Source organism: Botrytis porri, assembly GCF_014898465.1.
Source record: "Botrytis porri strain MUCL 3234 chromosome Unknown BPOR_001, whole genome shotgun sequence".
Classification (NCBI taxonomy): domain Eukaryota; kingdom Fungi; phylum Ascomycota; class Leotiomycetes; order Helotiales; family Sclerotiniaceae; genus Botrytis; species Botrytis porri.
The window spans coordinates 3540594-3560568 of record NW_024066075.1 but is presented as its reverse complement, the minus strand read 5'-3'; the positions used below and the strand labels follow the sequence as shown (position 1 = coordinate 3560568).

At 41.6% G+C, this 19975-nt stretch overlaps 8 protein-coding genes across 8 annotated transcripts; 5 read left to right on the top strand and 3 right to left on the bottom strand.

The window, feature by feature from the left end:
* Positions 1 to 1194: 1194 nt before the first annotated feature.
* Positions 1195 to 1764, bottom strand: EAF01_000969 (uncharacterized protein; the record flags this gene model as incomplete). Its single annotated transcript, XM_038909219.1, has 1 exon — positions 1195 to 1764. The coding sequence occupies one exon, from the start codon at positions 1762 to 1764 to the stop codon at positions 1195 to 1197; it is 570 nt and encodes a 189-aa protein (XP_038776125.1).
* Positions 1765 to 3820: 2056 nt separating this feature from the next.
* EAF01_000968 (uncharacterized protein) lies at positions 3821 to 7029 on the top strand (the record flags this gene model as incomplete). Its single annotated transcript, XM_038909218.1, has 7 exons — positions 3821 to 3974; positions 4038 to 4305; positions 4364 to 4639; positions 5043 to 5250; positions 5305 to 5393; positions 5449 to 6038; positions 6113 to 7029. 7 exons carry the CDS (start codon positions 3821 to 3823, stop codon positions 7027 to 7029), a joined length of 2502 nt encoding a protein of 833 aa, XP_038776124.1.
* Positions 7030 to 7907: 878 nt separating this feature from the next.
* Positions 7908 to 8516, bottom strand: EAF01_000967 (uncharacterized protein; the record flags this gene model as incomplete). The annotated part of the gene is made up of 1 exon (XM_038909217.1): positions 7908 to 8516. The coding sequence occupies one exon, from the start codon at positions 8514 to 8516 to the stop codon at positions 7908 to 7910; it is 609 nt and encodes a 202-aa protein (XP_038776123.1).
* A 1955-nt stretch (positions 8517 to 10471) lies between these two features.
* Positions 10472 to 11346, top strand: EAF01_000966 (uncharacterized protein; the record flags this gene model as incomplete). Its single annotated transcript, XM_038909216.1, has 6 exons — positions 10472 to 10489; positions 10553 to 10629; positions 10681 to 10734; positions 10885 to 10978; positions 11031 to 11084; positions 11338 to 11346. The coding sequence occupies 6 exons, from the start codon at positions 10472 to 10474 to the stop codon at positions 11344 to 11346; spliced, it is 306 nt and encodes a 101-aa protein (XP_038776122.1).
* Positions 11347 to 11958: 612 nt separating this feature from the next.
* On the top strand, positions 11959 to 13120 carry EAF01_000965 (uncharacterized protein; the record flags this gene model as incomplete). The annotated part of the gene is made up of 3 exons (XM_038909215.1): positions 11959 to 12074; positions 12205 to 12838; positions 12947 to 13120. The coding sequence occupies 3 exons, from the start codon at positions 11959 to 11961 to the stop codon at positions 13118 to 13120; spliced, it is 924 nt and encodes a 307-aa protein (XP_038776121.1).
* A 2007-nt stretch (positions 13121 to 15127) lies between these two features.
* On the bottom strand, positions 15128 to 17174 carry EAF01_000964 (uncharacterized protein; the record flags this gene model as incomplete). Its single annotated transcript, XM_038909214.1, has 3 exons — positions 15128 to 16377; positions 16435 to 16676; positions 16837 to 17174. The coding sequence occupies 3 exons, from the start codon at positions 17172 to 17174 to the stop codon at positions 15128 to 15130; spliced, it is 1830 nt and encodes a 609-aa protein (XP_038776120.1).
* An 876-nt stretch (positions 17175 to 18050) lies between these two features.
* On the top strand, positions 18051 to 18574 carry EAF01_000963 (uncharacterized protein; the record flags this gene model as incomplete). The annotated part of the gene is made up of 3 exons (XM_038909213.1): positions 18051 to 18103; positions 18163 to 18389; positions 18453 to 18574. 3 exons carry the CDS (start codon positions 18051 to 18053, stop codon positions 18572 to 18574), a joined length of 402 nt encoding a protein of 133 aa, XP_038776119.1.
* Positions 18575 to 18604: 30 nt separating this feature from the next.
* On the top strand, positions 18605 to 19178 carry EAF01_000962 (uncharacterized protein; the record flags this gene model as incomplete). The annotated part of the gene is made up of 2 exons (XM_038909212.1): positions 18605 to 18790; positions 18861 to 19178. The coding sequence occupies 2 exons, from the start codon at positions 18605 to 18607 to the stop codon at positions 19176 to 19178; spliced, it is 504 nt and encodes a 167-aa protein (XP_038776118.1).
* Between the last annotated feature and the right edge of the window lie 797 nt (positions 19179 to 19975).

Sequence of the window (19975 nt, the reverse complement as noted above, 5' to 3'; positions counted from 1 at the left end):
TTAGGCTACTGATTATCGATTTTACCGTACAAATTCTTCTGTCCGGCGCAAGGCGGTGACAAACATTACGGCATGTGCCTCTGTGCCTAGCGGCGCATAGCCCGTGCTCCATGTACTTAGACGCAAGGATAAATACTTGTAGTCCCTATTCTGACAACTATAATTTGTCAGCCAATCAGCTGGCAAAAATAACTTCTTTGCGCTATTTGATTGGCTAAAATTTAGATCGTGAAGTGACAGGGACTACAAGTATTTATCCTTGCGTCCAAGTATGTTTTATGCGGAGCGCAGAGGTGGATCTATCTGCCCCGCCTCAGGTGTACCTAGGTTTGATTTATGTAGTTAGAGAACATATAAGTTATAGTAACGTGGTTTATTAGTACATACACTATATCAGTATATACATCATTATTTTTACATGTAAAAAACGGTTATATATAACCATACACTTTTTTTATTTATTAATATAATTTAATTTTTCCTTATATATATTATATTTATTTATATAAATAATATAAAAATAAATTAAAATAATAAATTTTTATAATAATAAAAAAGTTATTCAAAAAAATAAATTTTTATAATACAAAATATAACATTCTTGAATTATAATTAAAATATTTATAAAAAGATTAAATTTTATAAATATTTCATTTTTATTATTTATAAGGAAACTTTTTTAGAGAAAAAATAATAATTAATAATTTAAATAAAAATATTAATAAAAGATTAATTTTGATATATTTTGAAGTAGTATATATACTGATATAATGTATGTATTAATAAACCATGTTATTCTTCTTTTCTATTTGAAAAATATATAAAATGTAATCAACTATTGTGCTATATTTGACTACCGATCTTTGTAAATGTTTACTTAGCATAATCGTGTTTGCTATATATGCAGTCTATCCGATGATGGACGTGTATACAAAAGAAGTTAAGGCTATTCATACAGCAACAGATGCACCAAGGATATACTTCTCATCTCCGCCCCCCGCGTCCCAATACACTTCCGCTTCGTCAAGAGTATACAGTAATGTTATTAGCTGGTATGATAGGATATTAGTACCAGAATCTTTTCTCGGAGGGAAAGCTATTTGAATTATTCTTGTATCATCATATCTAGAGCTGCTCGTTTTCATTTCCTGCTTGGTGAGGGAAGGACGGGAACATCCAAAAGATTTTCTCAAGTTATTCAATGCTGAAATCTGTCCTCCCTAAACTCAAAAACTTGGGGTCCACTGTTTGGGGCCAATCTGCAAATGAATCATCCTCAACATGAACACGAAAGTCCTGTCTGCCAACGTTTTGCATCTGCGCCGCTATTTTTCTTGTCAGCTCGTCACTTTCCATCTGCGCTATTTTTTTTTCCACATCGGCTCTTTCCGTGTCAGCTCTTTTCATCTCTGCCTTTCTTTCCATCTCGTCTTTTTCCATCTCCGCTTTTCTTCGTTCACTTATACTTCTCAATTTATCAAGATGACCATCCAAAGTATCGTAATTGATTGTTGAGTTAGAGGTTTTTCGTTGTTGTACAGGTGAACGAAACTCGTTTAACAATGGTGTGTCCGGGATTTTGACTTGGCAATTTGCCGAAAATTCGCTCGTTTCGGTAGTGCATTTTATCCTGGTCTCATCAAGCTCGTGGTAAGATCTCCAGCGTGAGATTATCCGAACTTTTGCTGTTGCAAAATAGTTTACGAAGACACGAGACACACCACCTATGAGAACACTTCCTCCATAGAAGTGTTCTCGGAGCATGGCCGTCTCGTAAGTCATCATACAACAAACTAGTGAGAACCACTAACACTAGCCAGGTCTGCCTTTCATCGAACTTGTAACAATCTGCGCTCTGCTATATCTAGACTAGAAATGATTATTGGTTAGCTCATGGTGGTGGTCTTTGCGGCGCCCGCACAATACTCACTTGTCGAAGAATTTACATACTGCATGATGACTGGGTGTTGCGGGAACCACCGCCATGATTGCCATTCATATTCACGTGTACGTCTGCACCTGGCACATTCCAGAGACTATATCTACTTCGATTCTCAGGATACTGAAATTTGTAGGTGATATAGACCATTTCAGAATTGGTCCTAGGAGTGATCAAAATGGTGATGGTTCCTGCTGCACTAGAAAAACGTCGATTGGTCACAATTCGGTGCTGCGGGGACCATTCCATTTGTATCGTCATACATAGACACAACAGATAAGTCCCGACTCAGCACCATACATTTTACACTTCGCTAACATCGTCGAAACACATCGAAATGAGGTTCTCCGCTCTGAAAAACTCTTATGTTCAGGCGCTGTGGGGACCGCCATTATATATCACAAACGTTGCTTGCTGCTCGTGCTGTGAGGGACATTGGATTTATATCATTGTTGTAAGAGTTCTGGAACCTCCTCACCGCACAGATTTCGATTTCCCCACTAAAACCATTAATTTTTCAGCTTTTAAGATCCTTGTTTCTTTACTAAAACTTTATACAAAATGATAAAAAGAATTCAAAATCGATTTAGAATTAATTTAATTATATATATAAAAAACACAGCTAATTTATTCTTAAATTTTTTATTTATAAAGTTATAAGCTATTGAAGATAGAAATTATAAATTTTCTAAAAAAATCGCTTATTTTGTATAGAAAAAGTATTACAAAAAAAATTTCTTCAATTTTTTCAACTTCAAATCCATACAATTTATGAACAAAAATGATTAAAAATAAAATATATATTTTTTTCGATAAAGAATAGTATTAATTAATTATTTTCAAGTTTTGAAAATAAAATGTATAGAAAAACACCATTTTGTAGGGATTTTGTTACAAAATTTATAGGGTGCGGTAAGTAAGTTCGATAACTCTTATTACTATTGTGTCATTAGTTCAGTAATCAATAAATCTTGTAACTTTCTATCTTGTTATATGACAGCAAGGATTTACAGCCGAGTTTTCCTACTTCCTGAGTGTTGAGAGGTACTTGCTTAAATATTGTGTGAGGCTACCACATTGTTGGAATATGAGAAGGATAGTGATAATTCGTGCGCTATAGATAGCCAAGTGAAACCAACAGTTACCAGCAGCTAGAGCAACATCAAATAAGTACGCTTGTAGGGGTCTGCGATACGCGACAAATTCCATTTAGTATTCAACTTCCCAACTAGTAGAACCTCGAGGGAAGAGCGATGCATAGGATCTTATATTAGTGCCCAAAACCTTACAGGGGTACCTTCATACGCAACAACTCTCGTCTAGATGAGTGTTAATGAGCTAAAGTGACATCCGCTGGCCTCTCTTACCTCTATTTTCACACTGAAGCAAAAATGGAAAAAATCGGATGCTCACCACCAGAGACTCTCTTACCTCATCATTTTTAACCACCTGTCGATCCAAGAAGTCAAAGTTTGCAGTCCACTCCATGTCTCAAGTTTCCGAGGATCAGAAAGCCTTGCAGAATTCGAGGCATAAAGAGCTGGTAGACTTGGTAACCTTGAACAGTAACTTTATGTTATATGAAGGCGATGTATCTCATGAAGGCAAAGGTGGTTCTTCATCGTGTGGATATATCATCCGTCTGCTTTTTTTGTCTTCCTTAAAGTCATTCCCAGATATTTTAATTCGAACTATCGAAAGCCTCGAACTAAAGTATGATTCCAAAGAAGAAGGAGATGATGGCCAAGCTTAATATTCAGGAGCCCATCTTAGGCAAGTGCAATCCTTTCAATCACCTAGTTGAAGAGCCACTCCTTTCCAAAATTCAATCTCTGGGAATTGAAACAATTTTTGCAACCCAACCTTCGATTTTTGGCGACTATGTCTATGTGGGATTATATGCATCTTCCACCCTATGAGGATGGGGTTCCATCTTTTAGACTTGACGGCGAAGAAGTAGTATTTCTAAGACAGAAGCAAATTATCTTAGGAAATGAATTCGAAGGACAATGGAAAATCAACCCGGCTTTTTTAAGTAAGTTACGCTTCATTCATGCATGAAATCGTGTACGCCGATTAATGAGTCTGTGTTGAATAGGCATGAGCTATTGCGAGAGACAAGAAGAAGTTCCAGAAGGCTCAATACGAGCAAAGAAACAATCAATCCGATCTTTCGTTATCATCGTACCGGTTGATGCGTCCGCCCTTCCACCCGTCATACTTCCAGAGAGCACGCTATGTATGGCTGCTCTGTTGAATATTGGTTGGACACATGAAACGGCGGGGATGATCTTTGATTCTTGGAAAGAGAACTCCAAACCTAGGAGAATGATGGCATGTGATGACCGGGACCCCACTCTCATCGAGTGAGTATTTCATCCTTCAAAACACCAGGAACCCACTGACCCTCTGTGTCTATGATAGCTATGCAATTTCCAGGGTCCAAATGAGAATGGACCAATTGATTATTGCAAAGCACGCAAAAGTCGATGCAAGAAAGGAAATGACTATTCTCGGACTATCCACCAAATTCCAGGACGATATGCTAGATCAAGACAGCGATCTTCTCGGTGGTCATGTCCATACGATGGACCTTTGTTTTTGGATAATTGATGCACTGGGAAAGCGATACAGGAACTTGGTATTAAGATTGAGATATCTCAAGAACTATGCGGCCACAGGCATGAAGGTGATGAATTGGTGATGGAACACGGCTCAGGCACGCAACAAACACAGTTGGAAAGGGGGTTGGTTGCCACTGGGCTCTCTGGGTTACCAGATTGGATCAATGCCGGTGTATAACTTGAATACTCGCAGTAGATAGATGTTATTAATGTATCTTCAACGTTCATGATCAGAGAAGACAAATGGTGTGTAATATGTTTCGCCTATGTGGAGGTGGGCTCTTCAGCCACACTTGCACAGCCACAATTTGAATATCATCCATCTAATGCTTTAAAGTATCGTTGTTTCTTACGACATCATATCTTCGTAAGTTTCATATCATACAGTTCTCCTTAATACTCTAACACCTGATCAGGTACTCAGATTTCAATTATGATAACAAGAAACTCACCGCATTCATAACATATACAAATTAAAGCCACATCTCGCAAACGCCAAAAGGTGTCCTCATGGCCGGTGCTATCTCCACTCTCCTCGTGGGAGTTCTCACTGCCGTTGGCAGATCAGACCCAAGTTCACGGAGAGGACTAAGTCTCAAAACCGCTCTTGCCGTTCCGTTGACTGTGGCTTCTCTTGCCGGGCTTTGGGAATATCAGGTGACCAAGAGTGTTCCCGAACCTTATTTGGTACAGTCCTCTTCATTCAAACCTCAATCCGATGCACTAGCTCATATTATCTAGGATGAAGTATTTCATATACCACAAGCTCAAGCATGCTGTAGATGGGATTATGGTACCTGGGATCCGAAACTTACCACACCACCTGGATTGTATGATTCCCCTTCAGACAATATGTAATCCTAAACATCGCTGACCAGAAACTAGATATTGGTGGAGTCATTTTCTGAGCATAATTTCTGGATTCACAACATGCAATGTACATTTTCTTCGGATAACCAATGTTATTGCGCTCACATCTATTATGATGCTTGCTTGGAAATGTCGGAATCTTATTCTTCGAGCTGGGGTTGAAACCCCCAAAGATCAAGAACCCAAATTGATATCCGCAGATTCATTGCATACAGCTGCAAACATTGCCTTATTTCCTCCTCTCTTTTTCTTCTCTGGATTGTATTATACTGACGTGCTATCTACTTGTGTGGTTTTATATCTGTATAAGCAATTTCTTGAACAAGCAGAATCTAAGAAGATTCACAAATCGTGGAAGAATGGTGTATGGTTTTATCTTTGTGGTGTATTGGCTCTATGCATGAGACAGACAAACATCTTCTGGGCCGCCGTGTTCTTAGGGGGCATGGAGGCTGTAAGGACGACGAAAGGGACGTACCGTCCTGCTGCTCCGTCTTTGAGGCATCATCTCGCATCGTCAATGGAGGAATACTTAAAAGAAGTTGGTGACCTTGTAAAGTCGGATCATCCACATGATCCACCTCTACATGTTGCTAGTCTTGAAGGTAATTTCTATTTCATCCAGGTTTCCTCGACAGTTTCCAATTTCACTCTGTGAAAAAGAGCTAACAACCTCCAGATTTCGTCCTCACACCCCTTTCAATTGTCTGGACCGCCATAACCCGCCTCCCGACTATCCTCCTCAACTTGGCTCCCCACATCTCACTCCTCATCACATTTGGCGCATTCGTCTTCATCAACGGCGGTGTTGTCCTAGGCGATAAATCGAACCACGTCGCCACCATCCACCTCTCACAGCTTCTATATCTCTGGCCCTTCATAGCCTTCTTCTCATTTCCCCTACTCATCCCAACTCTCTTCTCATTCCTCCTAAACTCAATCGACAATATTCTCCATCCATCCAGATTTCTCAATTCCTCTCTCAACACCCAACTCCGGGCCCTCATAACCTTCGCTCTCATCCTAGCATCTCTCCTCGGCTCCCTCGTAATCATAAAACACAACACCATAATCCATCCATTCACCCTCGCCGACAACCGTCACTACATCTTCTACGTATTCCGATACAGTATTCTCCGACATCCTCTTATCCGCTACCTCCTGGCTCCCATCTACATTTTCTGTTTCTTCCTAATCTTCAACACATTCTCCGGATCCCCATCCGAATATACGTCATCGCCCAAGAAAGAAGCACCCAACAAAATCCCCAACCCCTCATCTCCACCTCCTCCCCCAACCTCCTCCTCACCTCTCCCCCTCACCCCCCTCACCACCCTCCTCCTCCTCCTCCTCACCACCACCCTCTCCCTCATCACCGCCCCCCTCGTCGAACCCCGCTACTTCATCCTCCCATTTATATTCCTGCGTTTACATTTCCCCACCCTCTCAACTTCCTCTTCCCCAAAAATCAATATCCGTTTACACGCCGAGACGATCTGGTATCTGTTAATTAATGCGGTTACGGGGTATATATTTTTGTATCGGGGATTTGAGTGGACGCAGGAACCCGGGAGGGTGCAGAGGTTTATGTGGTAGATATGTTTTTTTTAAGGGGGTGGGGAGGTTTTGATGTTTGGGGGTGTGGAAGCTGGGGGGAGGGAGTAGGTTGAGTGATGTAGAAGGTTCGTTGGACGAGGGATCGAAGAATAAACCGGGTTATTATGGGATGGAATCAGTCAGTGATTTAGAGCGAAAATGTATTTTGTTGTCGTGGAGCATGTACATATAGTTGTAAGATAGATATAGACAAACCTTGAGGACATATTGCTATCCTATATCGTCTCACTGCTTCACAAGGCCAAACCCACCTTTCCTAATTTCCTGCGTGTACGAACTCACTTCCCAGCCCATTCATATGACAATGTCGATTCGGTATTATATTTTTATCTCATTCCTATTTATTTATCCGGTTGGAGTCTTGAAAGTTCCATTCTGATATAACATCACCAACGCCCCAAATCCCCATATTCCCATACTCTGTTCTGTTCCATATCTTTATAACATGATATGATTTACTGTAGCCAATCCAGTTCCAATAATCCCGACACCCTTCCGTATCCATATCACCAACACAAAGCTATGGGCAGTGACCCTATTCTCAATCTTCTCGAGGTACTGAAATATACGTCATCTGGTGTTGTGAACATTCTTCTTTACACATTCCCTATTCATTCCCCCATTACTTCACCGAACGACGTCCGCAGTTACGCATGAGTTTCCCAATCGTCCAGGCTGTGGTCCAACAGGAGGTTTCTTTTACTTCCCGAATCCATCTTGAACATCCAAGACATCAAAGTGATTGATTCAATCTACTTTAAATGTTGAATTGTCTTCAAAAATCGACACCTTGGGCGTCATACTATTTTGGGATATTAGTATCATACCCATTTCCCTTCCTCACATGACACCCCCTATCACAAACTCAATCGATCCAAACTTATCTCTCCTCCACTTCTTCTCCTCTTTATCACTCCCAGCTGAAAGTATCTCTCCTCTCCCCCCTGCGTGCGTCCCCCAATATACCATTTCTCCTTTCCCATCACATCTCGAAAGCCTTCGGAGCTACTATCGCTTCCCCTCCTATCTGCTGATGTTTTAAAGCCTGCATATTTGTTCGAATGATACGGTACATTTTGATTTGAGATCTGGTTGGAACTTGAGGTTGGGGATGTGGGATTCGATATATTCGAGTTCGCATTTACATTTTGATTTTGATTAAGATAACTCGAGGCAGCGGGACTAGGACTCGAATCGTAGCTTCCCACGGGACTACTTCCACCGGTCGTTCCACGACTTCGATCGATTCCTCGTAGAGCATTTGATGGAGAGTTTGATTTCGTGCTGGTACTTATTTGGCGCGGTTGTGAAGGTGTGGATTGCGAATGTGAATGTGCGTGAGCAGGTTTTTGGTGCGAGGAAGAGCTAGTGTTGCTTATGATGGGAGTGGAGGAGAGTTGGGAAGAGCGGAAGGAGGCGAGGAAGGTTGAGAGAAAGGGACGGGATTGTTGGGCTGGAGGTGGCATTTTGGGCGAGGTAGGTTGTGTGATGTTGATGTTGATGTTGATGTTGATGTTGATGATTTTGACGGTTCAAGATTGTTGTATGCCGTACTGTCTATGAGTGTTTAGAGACCAGCGGGTGGATGCCGTGTTCTTGCTTGATCTTCGAGAAGTCTAGTAAGGTTATTGGTGATAAGAGATATCAGATGGAAGATTGTGGATCGTGTATTCATGCGTGGAGGGAAATCGTGGGACGATATTATGTACTCCGTATGAGGCGGCTGCTATTGATGTAGTGACCCGCTCAAGTACATTAGATCCGTCCAAGCGGGTTTGTCTCAAGGTGGTTTTTAATGGATTCCCTTCCTGTTCTGAATCGTGTGTATGATCGATGAAGTGGCAGATGTGTTGGTATGTTCGTTGCAAAAGTAAGTGAAATTGCTGTAAAATTGCTGTAAAACTTGATGGTAAAGGCTAATCCTCGCGGGTGGTTTCGAGGAATTAAAGTATATTCGATAAAGGTCGTCCTTACTGGTTTTTTTTGGTGTTGTGATTGAACCTCGGGTGTACTCGGCTCTTGCACTTCCTTCTTCCTTCCTGGTGTTCCTTGTTTGATTGTGTTTATGGGCCAAGTCACGAGATTGGATGGGAATTAATAAATGTCAGACCCCCGTTATCGTGTTAATGAATGGAAGGTTGAATAGGTACCAAAGAGGAATTGAGGGGAACACACGGGATGATTAGTTTCTTGTCTAGCTAGTAGCAACTACCTACTTCGTACGTACTGCTCTCCAACGGTGAAGATGTTTATTATATTTCTACCGCACAGATTTCTTGAATTTCGTTGGATATCTAAATGGTAAATTGCTCTTTCCTGATTGGGAAATGATCGATGTCGGAAATAAGCGGGATAGGTGTCATTCGATCGGATGCATGTAGATTATGCGGGACGATTAAGTTAAGTTAACTTGGACGATGATTACTTATGACATAAAAAGTAATTAATAAGTTAACGCGGGGACGAATTAGAAACCGTTGATTTAAAAAGTCAGGTAAAGAAAGGTACGAAGTACATGCTCCGTAGGTAAAAGTTAGAATAATGATTATCAGGGAAATAATAGTTAGCATAGTTATTATTTTAGTTGGTAATATATCATCTTATTAACCTTAAATTCATTCGACGATAATAATGACAAACATCGTTGCACAAGCAAAAAGGGCCGTAGAGAAGTTACGAGTACCACTCTGTTGTGTGACGTGTAATGGAAGAACAATACGATTGTGGAAAGGGATTACTTTCAACAATGGTAGACCCGAGCGGGGAAAAGGTGCGAAACAAACACATTGCCCATTATTAAAATGATCAATGATTCTACTTTCAAATGTATAGACTTTGGCCAACAAAGAACATCAACATGCACGTTCAACAAGCTTTGCGGCCAAATAGTGGTAATGGGAAGCATTGTGAAGAATAATCACACAAATACCAGTAAATCAGCTGAAATATCACATGAAAGTATAACAAAAGAACAATTCAGCTTCGGCTAGGGTATTTTTGGAAGCAAGTTTCTAGACATTGATCGTAGGTAAAAGTTCGCTTGTTGAGATAGGAGAAAAGCAGCAGCTAACAGGCAAGAATTGAGGTTTGTCGCCCACTTGGGTACATGATTTGAAGCGCAAAATATAATATTAGAATGGCTTTGAATCCTTTCTAAAACTTCCGGTCACCAATAATGGTAGAGGTTAGTAGATAGGTATATACAAGGTCTAAACGTATACATGTTTTTGAAATGTTATGAAAAGTTGAATCGAGGACGGTGAAATCTCGAGAGATCATCGATGCTGAAAATGATTATGTAATAGTGCCTGAGGCTAGTAATAATTCTTCCGGCTACTGCCGACTAACATTCTCAATCACGAATATATCGTCGCCCTCAAGATTTCCATTGAACAACCAACAACACATTCTCCTCTTCAAAATGGGCAGCAACGGCGATGTGAGTGTCTCCTGCACGTGTCAAATGCTTCGCACATTTTGCTGACAAGATTTGCGCTTTCAGTTCCACGTTTCCACAGGTATCACTCCTCCAAAGGGACCTGTCTCCTACTCGACATACAAGTCTCCCTATGGACCTAAGTACGATGCGCGATGTTTCAAGGAAGAAATCACAAACTGATGGACCCGCAGATACAAGATCCAACCAAATATTGCCGGATGGACCCCAAAGGCAGCTTCCAAGGTGTATGTAGATTTTTTTGGAATGGGCACAATATTTATACCCCGGGCCGTGTGAAGACTGGAACTACGATACTTTACGTTCAGATGATATATTAAATGCTTTACTTTGAATGGCAGAATTGAGTTGGGAACCTGGCTAATATTGGCATGCAGTGGCCTTACTTTAGCAGGATTCGGTGCTACTGCTGGATTCTTCGCTCTTTTCTTCTTCTCCGACATTCCTAGAGTACGAAACGATATCATGGTTGTAAGTTGGCACCCGATGGTATATTGCGGTATTTTGGCTCATGATTAAACAGAAAATTCCAATTATTGGTGACCGCTGGAGAAAGGATATTCCTGCATCCGACAACGTACGTTATTTTTATTTGTTTTACGTTACTAGAATCGCCAGTTGGCTCTTGGACTAGGAGAGAGAAGGTCTTGATATGGCAAATTGTTGGCCTATAAAATTGCCATCAATAACGTCAAGAAGCCGATGTCACAAGTGTACATCGGTTGCTTCCTTCCAGACTCCTTTTCCGAACCGAGTTCTTGACCAGAGCAAAAAGTCCACGCCAGTCACACACCATTTACTCGGCTAAAGCTGACATTGTTTTCTTCTAGCCTTTTTAAAGTTTGTGTCGCTGGCCCAGGGTTGGGAGGATGGAGTGAAGGCAAGAAGTGCATGGTAGACAAAATATCGTATTGTACAAAAGATTATCTGAATTAGACCTCACATTCACTCTCACCTTTTTTTCCATGCCATTTACATGTAATGTAATATTTACTGCCAAAAAATATTCAAGATGTTAGTTTTTAGGTAGTTCCAGAAGTTCATAGCAAGGCTGTCCTCGAAGTTCTCGAACCTTCCAAATTTGGAATTACCAATCCAACCTCTCGCGAGGCTGACAATTACCATCTTCAATAACATCCAATGCCAACACTCATTGTACTCAACCATTTTCCCTACTTATCCTAAATTAATATCATTAAATTTGCTCGTAATACGATTCTTCAGTACAAATTCGTTCATTTCAGACTACGTTTCAATAGTATTCTCAACAGCACAGCCCTCTTGCGTAACGAGGCTGAAATCCACCCCCATAATCAATCAACCCCAAAAATAATTTACACCGGCATATCAAAAAAAACAACCTATATTCAGCAAATAAACCGGACGGCCTAGTAAACATACGTCTTAGGTTTATATCGGTCCAATCATCGTCTCCGCCGTAAAGTGGCATCATGGTAGGATCCGATCTACCTCACGATCCCAAAAAAGCTCTCGAGTTTAAGAACAAGGGAAACGATCATTTTCAGAACAAAAACTATGAGGCTGCTGAACAATTATATAGCAAAGCGTTAGTCTACATTCTTGTTTGATTTCCCTGGTCTTGCGCACTCCATCAACCCTTCTACTTCCTGCCCCTCATCGTCCATATACCCAACCTTATTATGTCAGATAAACCCATCTAACGCGCCACTCCCCAGCATCTCCCTCGATCCTCTAAACCCGATTCTCCACACGAACCAGTCCAAAGCTCTCCTTAAACTTGCCCGCTATCCCGAAGCAATCGCCTCCTCTGAATCCGCTATCGCAGCTATCTCCTCCGCCCCCATAAACAGTGTATACATGAAAGCATACTATAACATCGCACAAGCATACCATGCGCTGCGCGACTATGATTCCGCGCTCAAAGCGGCGGAAATGGCGAGGGAACATTGTATAAAGGATATGCCGATTGGAGGGAAGGGATTAGTGGGGAGTGGGAAGAGTTTGCCGCTTATCTTAGAGCTGGGACTAAGGTGTAGGAAGGAGGGATGGGAGAAGAAGGAGGAGAGGAGGAGGAGGGATAGAGGATATTTGCTGGGGCAGGTAACGGGTTTGATGAGGCGGGAGATGGAGAGGGAGGGGGGAAGAAAGGAAGGATATGATGGGGAAGGGAATGGGGATGCGATGAATATCGATAGTAAAGAAATCACAGAAGAATGGGAGAAAAAGATTGAAGAGGTAGAGAGGGTATTCAGACTTGTTGAAACACAGGGAAAGGAAGGGAGGAGGAGAGAAATGCCCGATTGGGCAATTGACGGGATCAGTTTTAATGTTATGATCGATCCTGTTGTGGTATGTTTTTCTCGTTTTTTTTTATTATCCTATAGCCTCGCCCCTAATTTTCATCCCTTTAAATTTCAGTCTCGCCATCTAGAAGATATTAACATGCCTTCCCCACAGACCAAAACAGGCCAATCCTACGAACGCACAAGTATCCTCCAGCATCTCGAAAGAAGCTCTACCGATCCCTTAACCAGAGAACCGCTACTCCCAAGTGATCTAAGACCCAATCTCGGATTGAAACATGCGATTGAAGAGTTTCTGGAGGAGAACGGGTGGGCTGTGGAGTGGTAATTGGACGTGAGAGATAAGAAAGGGAGGAGAAAGAGGGGAAGGGGGGAGATGAAAGTGGAAATTGGAATTAATTTAAATGATATGTCAAGCGAGCGTTAGTCAGCATAGCTTACCTGCTTACATCAAGCAGTGCATTTTCTGGATCTTCTTCTTTCGATTGGTTCATTTGTGTGTTTGTTGGAAATACAATGCGAGAATTTGAGGTGCGTGGAACTAGCTGGGTCATTTCTTGAAGATATGGAATGAAATTAGATAGATATCTATTCTCCTCAAATTTGATCAATCCGTCGGTTGGTTAGTGGTTAAATGAATATAAATTTGAACTGAGGGTTTCATTTCTTCTGTGATGTGTTTTGTGTCTGAGTGCAGTTGTGTTTGTATTTGTGTTTGTATTTGTGAGAGGAATTGAAATAGAAATGAGTCTATGGATAAAGAGAATAATGAATGGTGTTTTATGTGAATTTCAGGCTTTCTAAAAAGGAAATAGAAAGAGATGAGTGATACAGAAATTGCAGGTGAGAAACCTCCCAGATGAGGCGAAAGAGAAGAGTGCAATATGAAAGGAATGAAAGTAACCGAATCAATCGACACGGAAAAGTTAAACAGGGAGGGAGCTCGTGGGAAAACCTTGATGATGAGTATTGAAACCCTATTGCCCCTTGAGATGTGGGAGAGCGACACTAGAGCAGTTGTTGATGACATATTCAAATAACTTACATATGTCGTGTCTTTTTGCTCATCCGAAGGTGTTATTTATACCTAGAAGGTTCTGGGTTGGTATTGAGTAGTCGAGAAAGGAAACGGATGGAGGTTGATAGAGAGGGAAAGAGAAGCTGGGTGAGGGGGGGGGGGGGGGGTATCAAGACGTATCATTGACACTCATCTCTTATCGACTGTCTAAGATTCATACATCCCTATGATGCATTGTGATAGTAGGTAGTTAAAGATCGAGCTTTCAGCTAGCTAGTTCAAAACAAGGGGTTCGCTCTGAGGAGGAGCTGCATTTGTGGTTGTGTTATTTGATGAGTAGATAGATCAGGGTTTCCTACTATGCTGCTGGGGTAATGGTATAGTATTGGTAATGATTACAAGAGCTTAATTGTATTGCATGTCTTTCTTTTCAAGGGTTTCATTTAAATGATATGTCAAGTGGCAGGGGATCATATTCTTTCACCATCTATATAATTGAAATCGAGGTGTTATCAAAGAGAGGCCCATAGTCAATGTGTACTGTGCAGAAGTGTAAGTTGTGTTGCTAACTAGACCCTGTCTTGAAGACGCAATAACTAGAAATGTGTAAAAGGGAAGATCTCCCACATAGCAACTTTTCTCTTTATTCGCGGAAAAACACATCTTTCCCCCTTATCTTACCAACCATATAGCATGAAACGCTATTCAATGTACATATCTGACAGCACTTGACACTGAAAATAGATAGCGACGCGAACGATGAATATAAAGAAATACCAGTGGAAGAATTCGAACTAGTACAGAAGTACCAAGAATAATAATCATCAGCGTAGACTGCGCATGCCAGGAATTTTAACCCAATTGCTCTATTATTCTGGCACTAGAAGGGAGATCATAAGTCGATTCCTCCACGAGGAAATTTGTACGGACTTTTTTCTTTCCATTTTAAATCACAAAAATCAGATGATTAGAAAGCTATTCAATTGACGGAAATATCGATGAAGAGTTCTGTAGTAGTTAGGAGCCATTTCTCCGGAGGGAATCCGTTCTGTTAACGTTGAAGCAATAGGCATTGCCCAGGACACACCACTACAGACCACCGTGGATAAAATGTGAATAATGTAGCTTGGTGCATAATGGGAAGTCTTGAATGAAAGAAATGTAAAGTAATACTAAATGAGACGAAATTGGATCCAAAAGTCTGGTGAGGTTAATGATAGGACGAATGGGCGATAAATGTATCACAAAACTTGCAACCAATCCTGCAAGTAGGATAGACTTTCAAACAACTTAAAGAACATGCGACTTGTGCTAGCCTTAGTCGACCTCTTTGAATATATCAGAGAACCAAATGTGTTTCGATAATTCCAGAGCAGTGCTTCGTTCCTCGGGTAGGTATCTGAGGGCCTTTCGGAGTAAATCCTCGAGAATCTTTGCTTCAGCAGTAGATATCTTGAAGCCGGATGGCTCAAGGTAACTATGAGAATGTTCGGGGCCGCAACTTTCAACTTCGGTAGAAGCTGTCACACTCTGAGTCTCATTATCTTCCGAATCGGACACATTCGCAGAAGCTTTCGATTTGGGTTTCTCTGCTAGTGCCGGAAATTTGGTGAAAGACTTTTTGCGGGACTGGCCTGTTGATAGTCCCTCGGAAGATGGTGTCTTTTCTGAGCTTTTAGCATCTGAACTCTTGGCCTCGGAACTTTTAGCCTCTGAGCTCTTGGATTTCGAACTCTTGTCTTCGGAACTCTTTGAGTTCGACAGAGATCCTGCAGCAGAACCATTTTCGGCCTTGTTGGAATGAGAGATAGATATTCCTTGATCGAAAGCATTCACTGACTTGAGAATAGCCTCCGCTTCGCTAGTTCTCAACCTCTCCGCCATCTCCACGAGTTGATCTGTTCCATCAAGCATATCATTCCGAGTACGCTCGTTGAATTTTTCGATGCATTCCAACGCTTCGTTCCTAAGCTTATGTCGAGGAGGAGGAGCATCACCATCGTGTATACCGGTCTGCAAAATTTGATCAAGTATATTTCCTGGTGATCTTGCACTAATTTCTGTTTGTTGTTTATACCATTTTAGACCTTCTTGCCAACCAGCCCACCATTCATCAGGAAAGGCGCCTAGAAGTCTCACTGCAGCTATCAACATCTCGTCCCTTTGGGGAATGCCATCATATTTGAATAACCGAGATCCTGTTCGAATCTCATAAATCGTACATCCCAAAGCCCATATATCTGAAGCGACGCTTCTGTAGCAACCAAATAAGAATTCAGGTGCACAATAACTTTTGGGCGTGCCAAGGTCAAGAGATGGGGCTGCTTGGAGGAAGGCGATACCAAAATCGATTATTACGATGTCATTTGCTATCCACTTGGGGTTTACCTCCTTCATGTTGATTGCGGCAACAGTATAATCAGGAAATGAAGAATCAGTTACTGGAAGCTTGGAGCTGGCATTTTTAATCTCTTCTTTCTGAGGAACACCTAGTCTTTCATAGATTTGTTCCTCGGTCCACTCATCGATATTGGCAAGCTGTAACAGAATGTTGGCAGGAGTAACATCTAATTTTATGGTGAGCTGAGAGAAAATTAAGTAGGGAATTATATGGCATTGCAAACCTCCGTGAACGATACCGGTGCTATGAATATAGTTCAAGCCATGTATAGCCTGCAAGCAAACATTCCTTGCCACAGACGCTTCCAACCGTCGGCTTCCTGTATATTCACCCGGGCAAGAATTGAACTGTTTGATGCTAGGTCCTCCAACTTCAGAAACCAAGCATAAATGGTCTCCATTTGGGCCTTTGTGGGTGAAATAATCGAGCAAAGACATGACGTAAAACTTTCCGTCATGCTCGGGACTGATACGTTGAAAAATTAGTAAACGCAAGCCAACATCTTGAACGCGAAACCGGAGCAAGGAATAGAAGAGGGCACTAATGCGAAATCTGCGGTTGAAACTTTGGGTTTCGCAATGCGAATTGAAACATTTTTCTTTGAATTCAAAAAGACTTTACTCGCCTCAGCTTCATCCGACGTAACATGTCAACCTCTTTTGAAGTGCTTGACAATCGTGCCGCAAGAACTTTTAAAGCAACATATCTTTCTCGCTTAGTGTCTCGCGCAAGCCATGCCGTCGCGAATCCTCCATGTCCTAATTTGTGTATGACCTTGTAGCGATCATGCTTAAAAGTGTCTTCAAGATGTATGGGATGGAACCCCCCTTTGCCATAATTTGTTTCGACAGGCAGTACTCGAAGTTTGGCATCATCCATAGGTTTAGCATGCTTTGGAATGGAACGAGCATTGGCATCGTCCGTGGATTCAACATGCTTCACATGAATATTAGCATCGTCCATCGTGATACCTTTAATTTCAATCTCTACCTTGGTTTGGCTTCAGGTAGGATGAAATAAAGTAAGTAAGATTGTGATTTCCAAATAATTGTTCATTGATATTAACTTATGGAATTGTTTTCAATTGATGTTATGTGATGAATGGCGTCTAGGGTGGTCGCATTTTACAAACATCTCGCGCTGACAAAGCGTCAATCGGTTGATCATTTTTCCGTGACCAAATCCAACAACGTCATTCTTTGGTATCAGAGTGGCGAGAGACTTTTCATGAGTCTACTATTGAAACAACAGTTGTGCGGCTTCTCTTCTTGATGCTTCGAAAGTTCATACTTGAATTAATACTCAGATATTCACAAGAATGGCAAAATTTCGAAATTGTGCCACTCCCTGGGAAAGTTCCATCACATAAATGTTTGCAATCTGGAGTCCAATTTCATCGAATTGACAACTGCGATGCCACATTGTTGACGGGAATTGTCAATGGAAATATAGCTATATAGGCAATATCCGCAAAAGAAGTCCAGAAGATTGGCAAGATTGTAGTGTCTCAACTGATCTCGAGCCTTGCTCTACGGGAAGCCTGGGACGTAACATGGATAGTTGGAAGCAAAAACAGTTGGGGGAGGCGGGAGAAGTGAATTGTCACGAAAGTCCCAAATTCGCTTGAACTATGAAATTGAACTATCGTTTTGCTTTTGTTCTTCCTTCTTAATCTGGAGCTATAACTTATTCATCGTAAGTTGTAGCTTGAGATATTGCCGGACAGATAGTGCGTCTGAGGGATCTATTTACCGGAGTTATACCTACCCTTCCGTGGTATTTGTTAAAGATCGCCAAACACCTTCATCTTCTTTTTAAAAGACCTTCGCATTCTGCAACATGGTTTGGGAGATCAAAGAGCTGTCCAAAAACGACGTTGAAGCGCGCAACTTGTGAGTGAAATTATATCGGTCTGCCATGCCTTCGATGTATTGGTATTATCTTGTTCTAGTATAGTTCAGGCAGGCTACAAATATCCTCAATACTTTGCAAGTCCGGTAGAGCGGAACAAATTGTTTCTGTGTTGTCGACACAACTTCATGCCACCGTGCGAATGCTCCGATTGTGTCCAACAATTCCGTTTTCGGGATGATCAAGAACACAAGATAACGGCTTACAGCTTTGCGCCTTGTGACGCCGAAGCTCGACAGGAGGCTGAAGGATTTACCACAGACATAAGTAGGAATCTAGTCTATCTGCGACAACAATGCCAGAACAACGGAGATTCTATAATTTAGAAAGGGAAGAAAAAGAGTCGCAATAAACGCGAGGCCCTCTTACGCGATGTTGATCCGAACTTATATCCGCATCGGTGGCCTCTAGTACACCTGAATAAAGCGTTTCGGTCTCCTCCTAGTGACTAGATCAGCTCATACATCAAGCTAAGTCGGTACATGCGAGGGTATCATCATGCATGTCTACTGCCTTACATCAACTTAAAAGGGTTGACGGAAAACCCTGTGATGTTTCTCAGTCTGTTGCAGAACCGCACCCAATATTCCTCTGAGCAGTGGGCCCCTATGATAATTTCATTCTTGAAAAACATTGGGACATGGGCTCTCTGGCTCTCGATTACAACAGTCATAGCATGGTTTTGGCGGGGTCGGCATATGGAACGCTGACGCAATGGAAATGGGAAGAATCACATAGGTGGACATCTGTCGGGTTTCCAAGAGCTATCCTGATTCTCGAGCACAAACACATCTTCTTTCATTCCTTCGATCCACGGTTGAGCAAATTCTTGGTTCTACAACTGGCTATCCTATGAAAAGCCAAATAAGCTCATTCAATAAAGTATACAGCTTTGGCTCAACGACTTTGAATGGACAATTTGACTCCATACCAGGAGCAGCTTCCTGCTATTTGTATCAGTTATTCTCGGCGCCGGCTATTTTTGATATTGATCATCTGTTGAATATCGCCAAGACAAGACAAGCTCTACAAGGAGACCATCTTCGATTTCTATAGACCCATCCTTCATACGCTAGGCCCTATATTGAGCTCGTGATGACCAGTAACTTGGGGAAATCGCTTGAAAATTATCATAAGTTTATTGTCGCATCGTCAGTTCTACTTATTCTGGATATAGTCATATTCTGGTCTTGGGGTTGGATTATAGACGAGGTTGAAAAACTAAAGAATTTGCAAAGTTCTTTGAATGAGAGCCTTGATCCACTCAAGCCTTGATCGAAAGCTTATGATGCAGCGTCAGAATCGCTCGAAGCATTGTTGTTGAATCAAATCCGACGGCGTTCTACATACCTCGGTTCTTTATTGCCGATGTATTTGCGAGAGTACAAAGTTACCACCCTTTCCAATAATCATGGCACGTTTACTGGCTAGCAGCGAAAAGACACTTGCCCCAAGCTCGGATTTTCTATAGACAGGTTGGACTTTTGCTTGACGTTATTGATACTCGATAACCGCACCGATTATAAACTCGAGGAAGTCACTCCTCTTACGCCTGCGATGATATTTTCTATGCTCGAGGTGCATTTGGCCAAGTGCCATGAAACCGAACACTTCAAAGAGCTCGCTAGACTGGATGAAACTGTGCATACAGGATTTTCTAGCCTCACAGCATTGTATCAAATGCTTAAGATGATCCGATTACATTGTCCTCGAGCAAAGAAACGAGGAGTCGAAGATATAATTCAACTAGGACAAGTCGTGGATGGCGTTACGTCGAAAAACATTTGGAGGATCAATACTTGTTAAGAGATTGCAATAGTGTGACCGGCCTTCCCGAAGAAAATATTCCCATT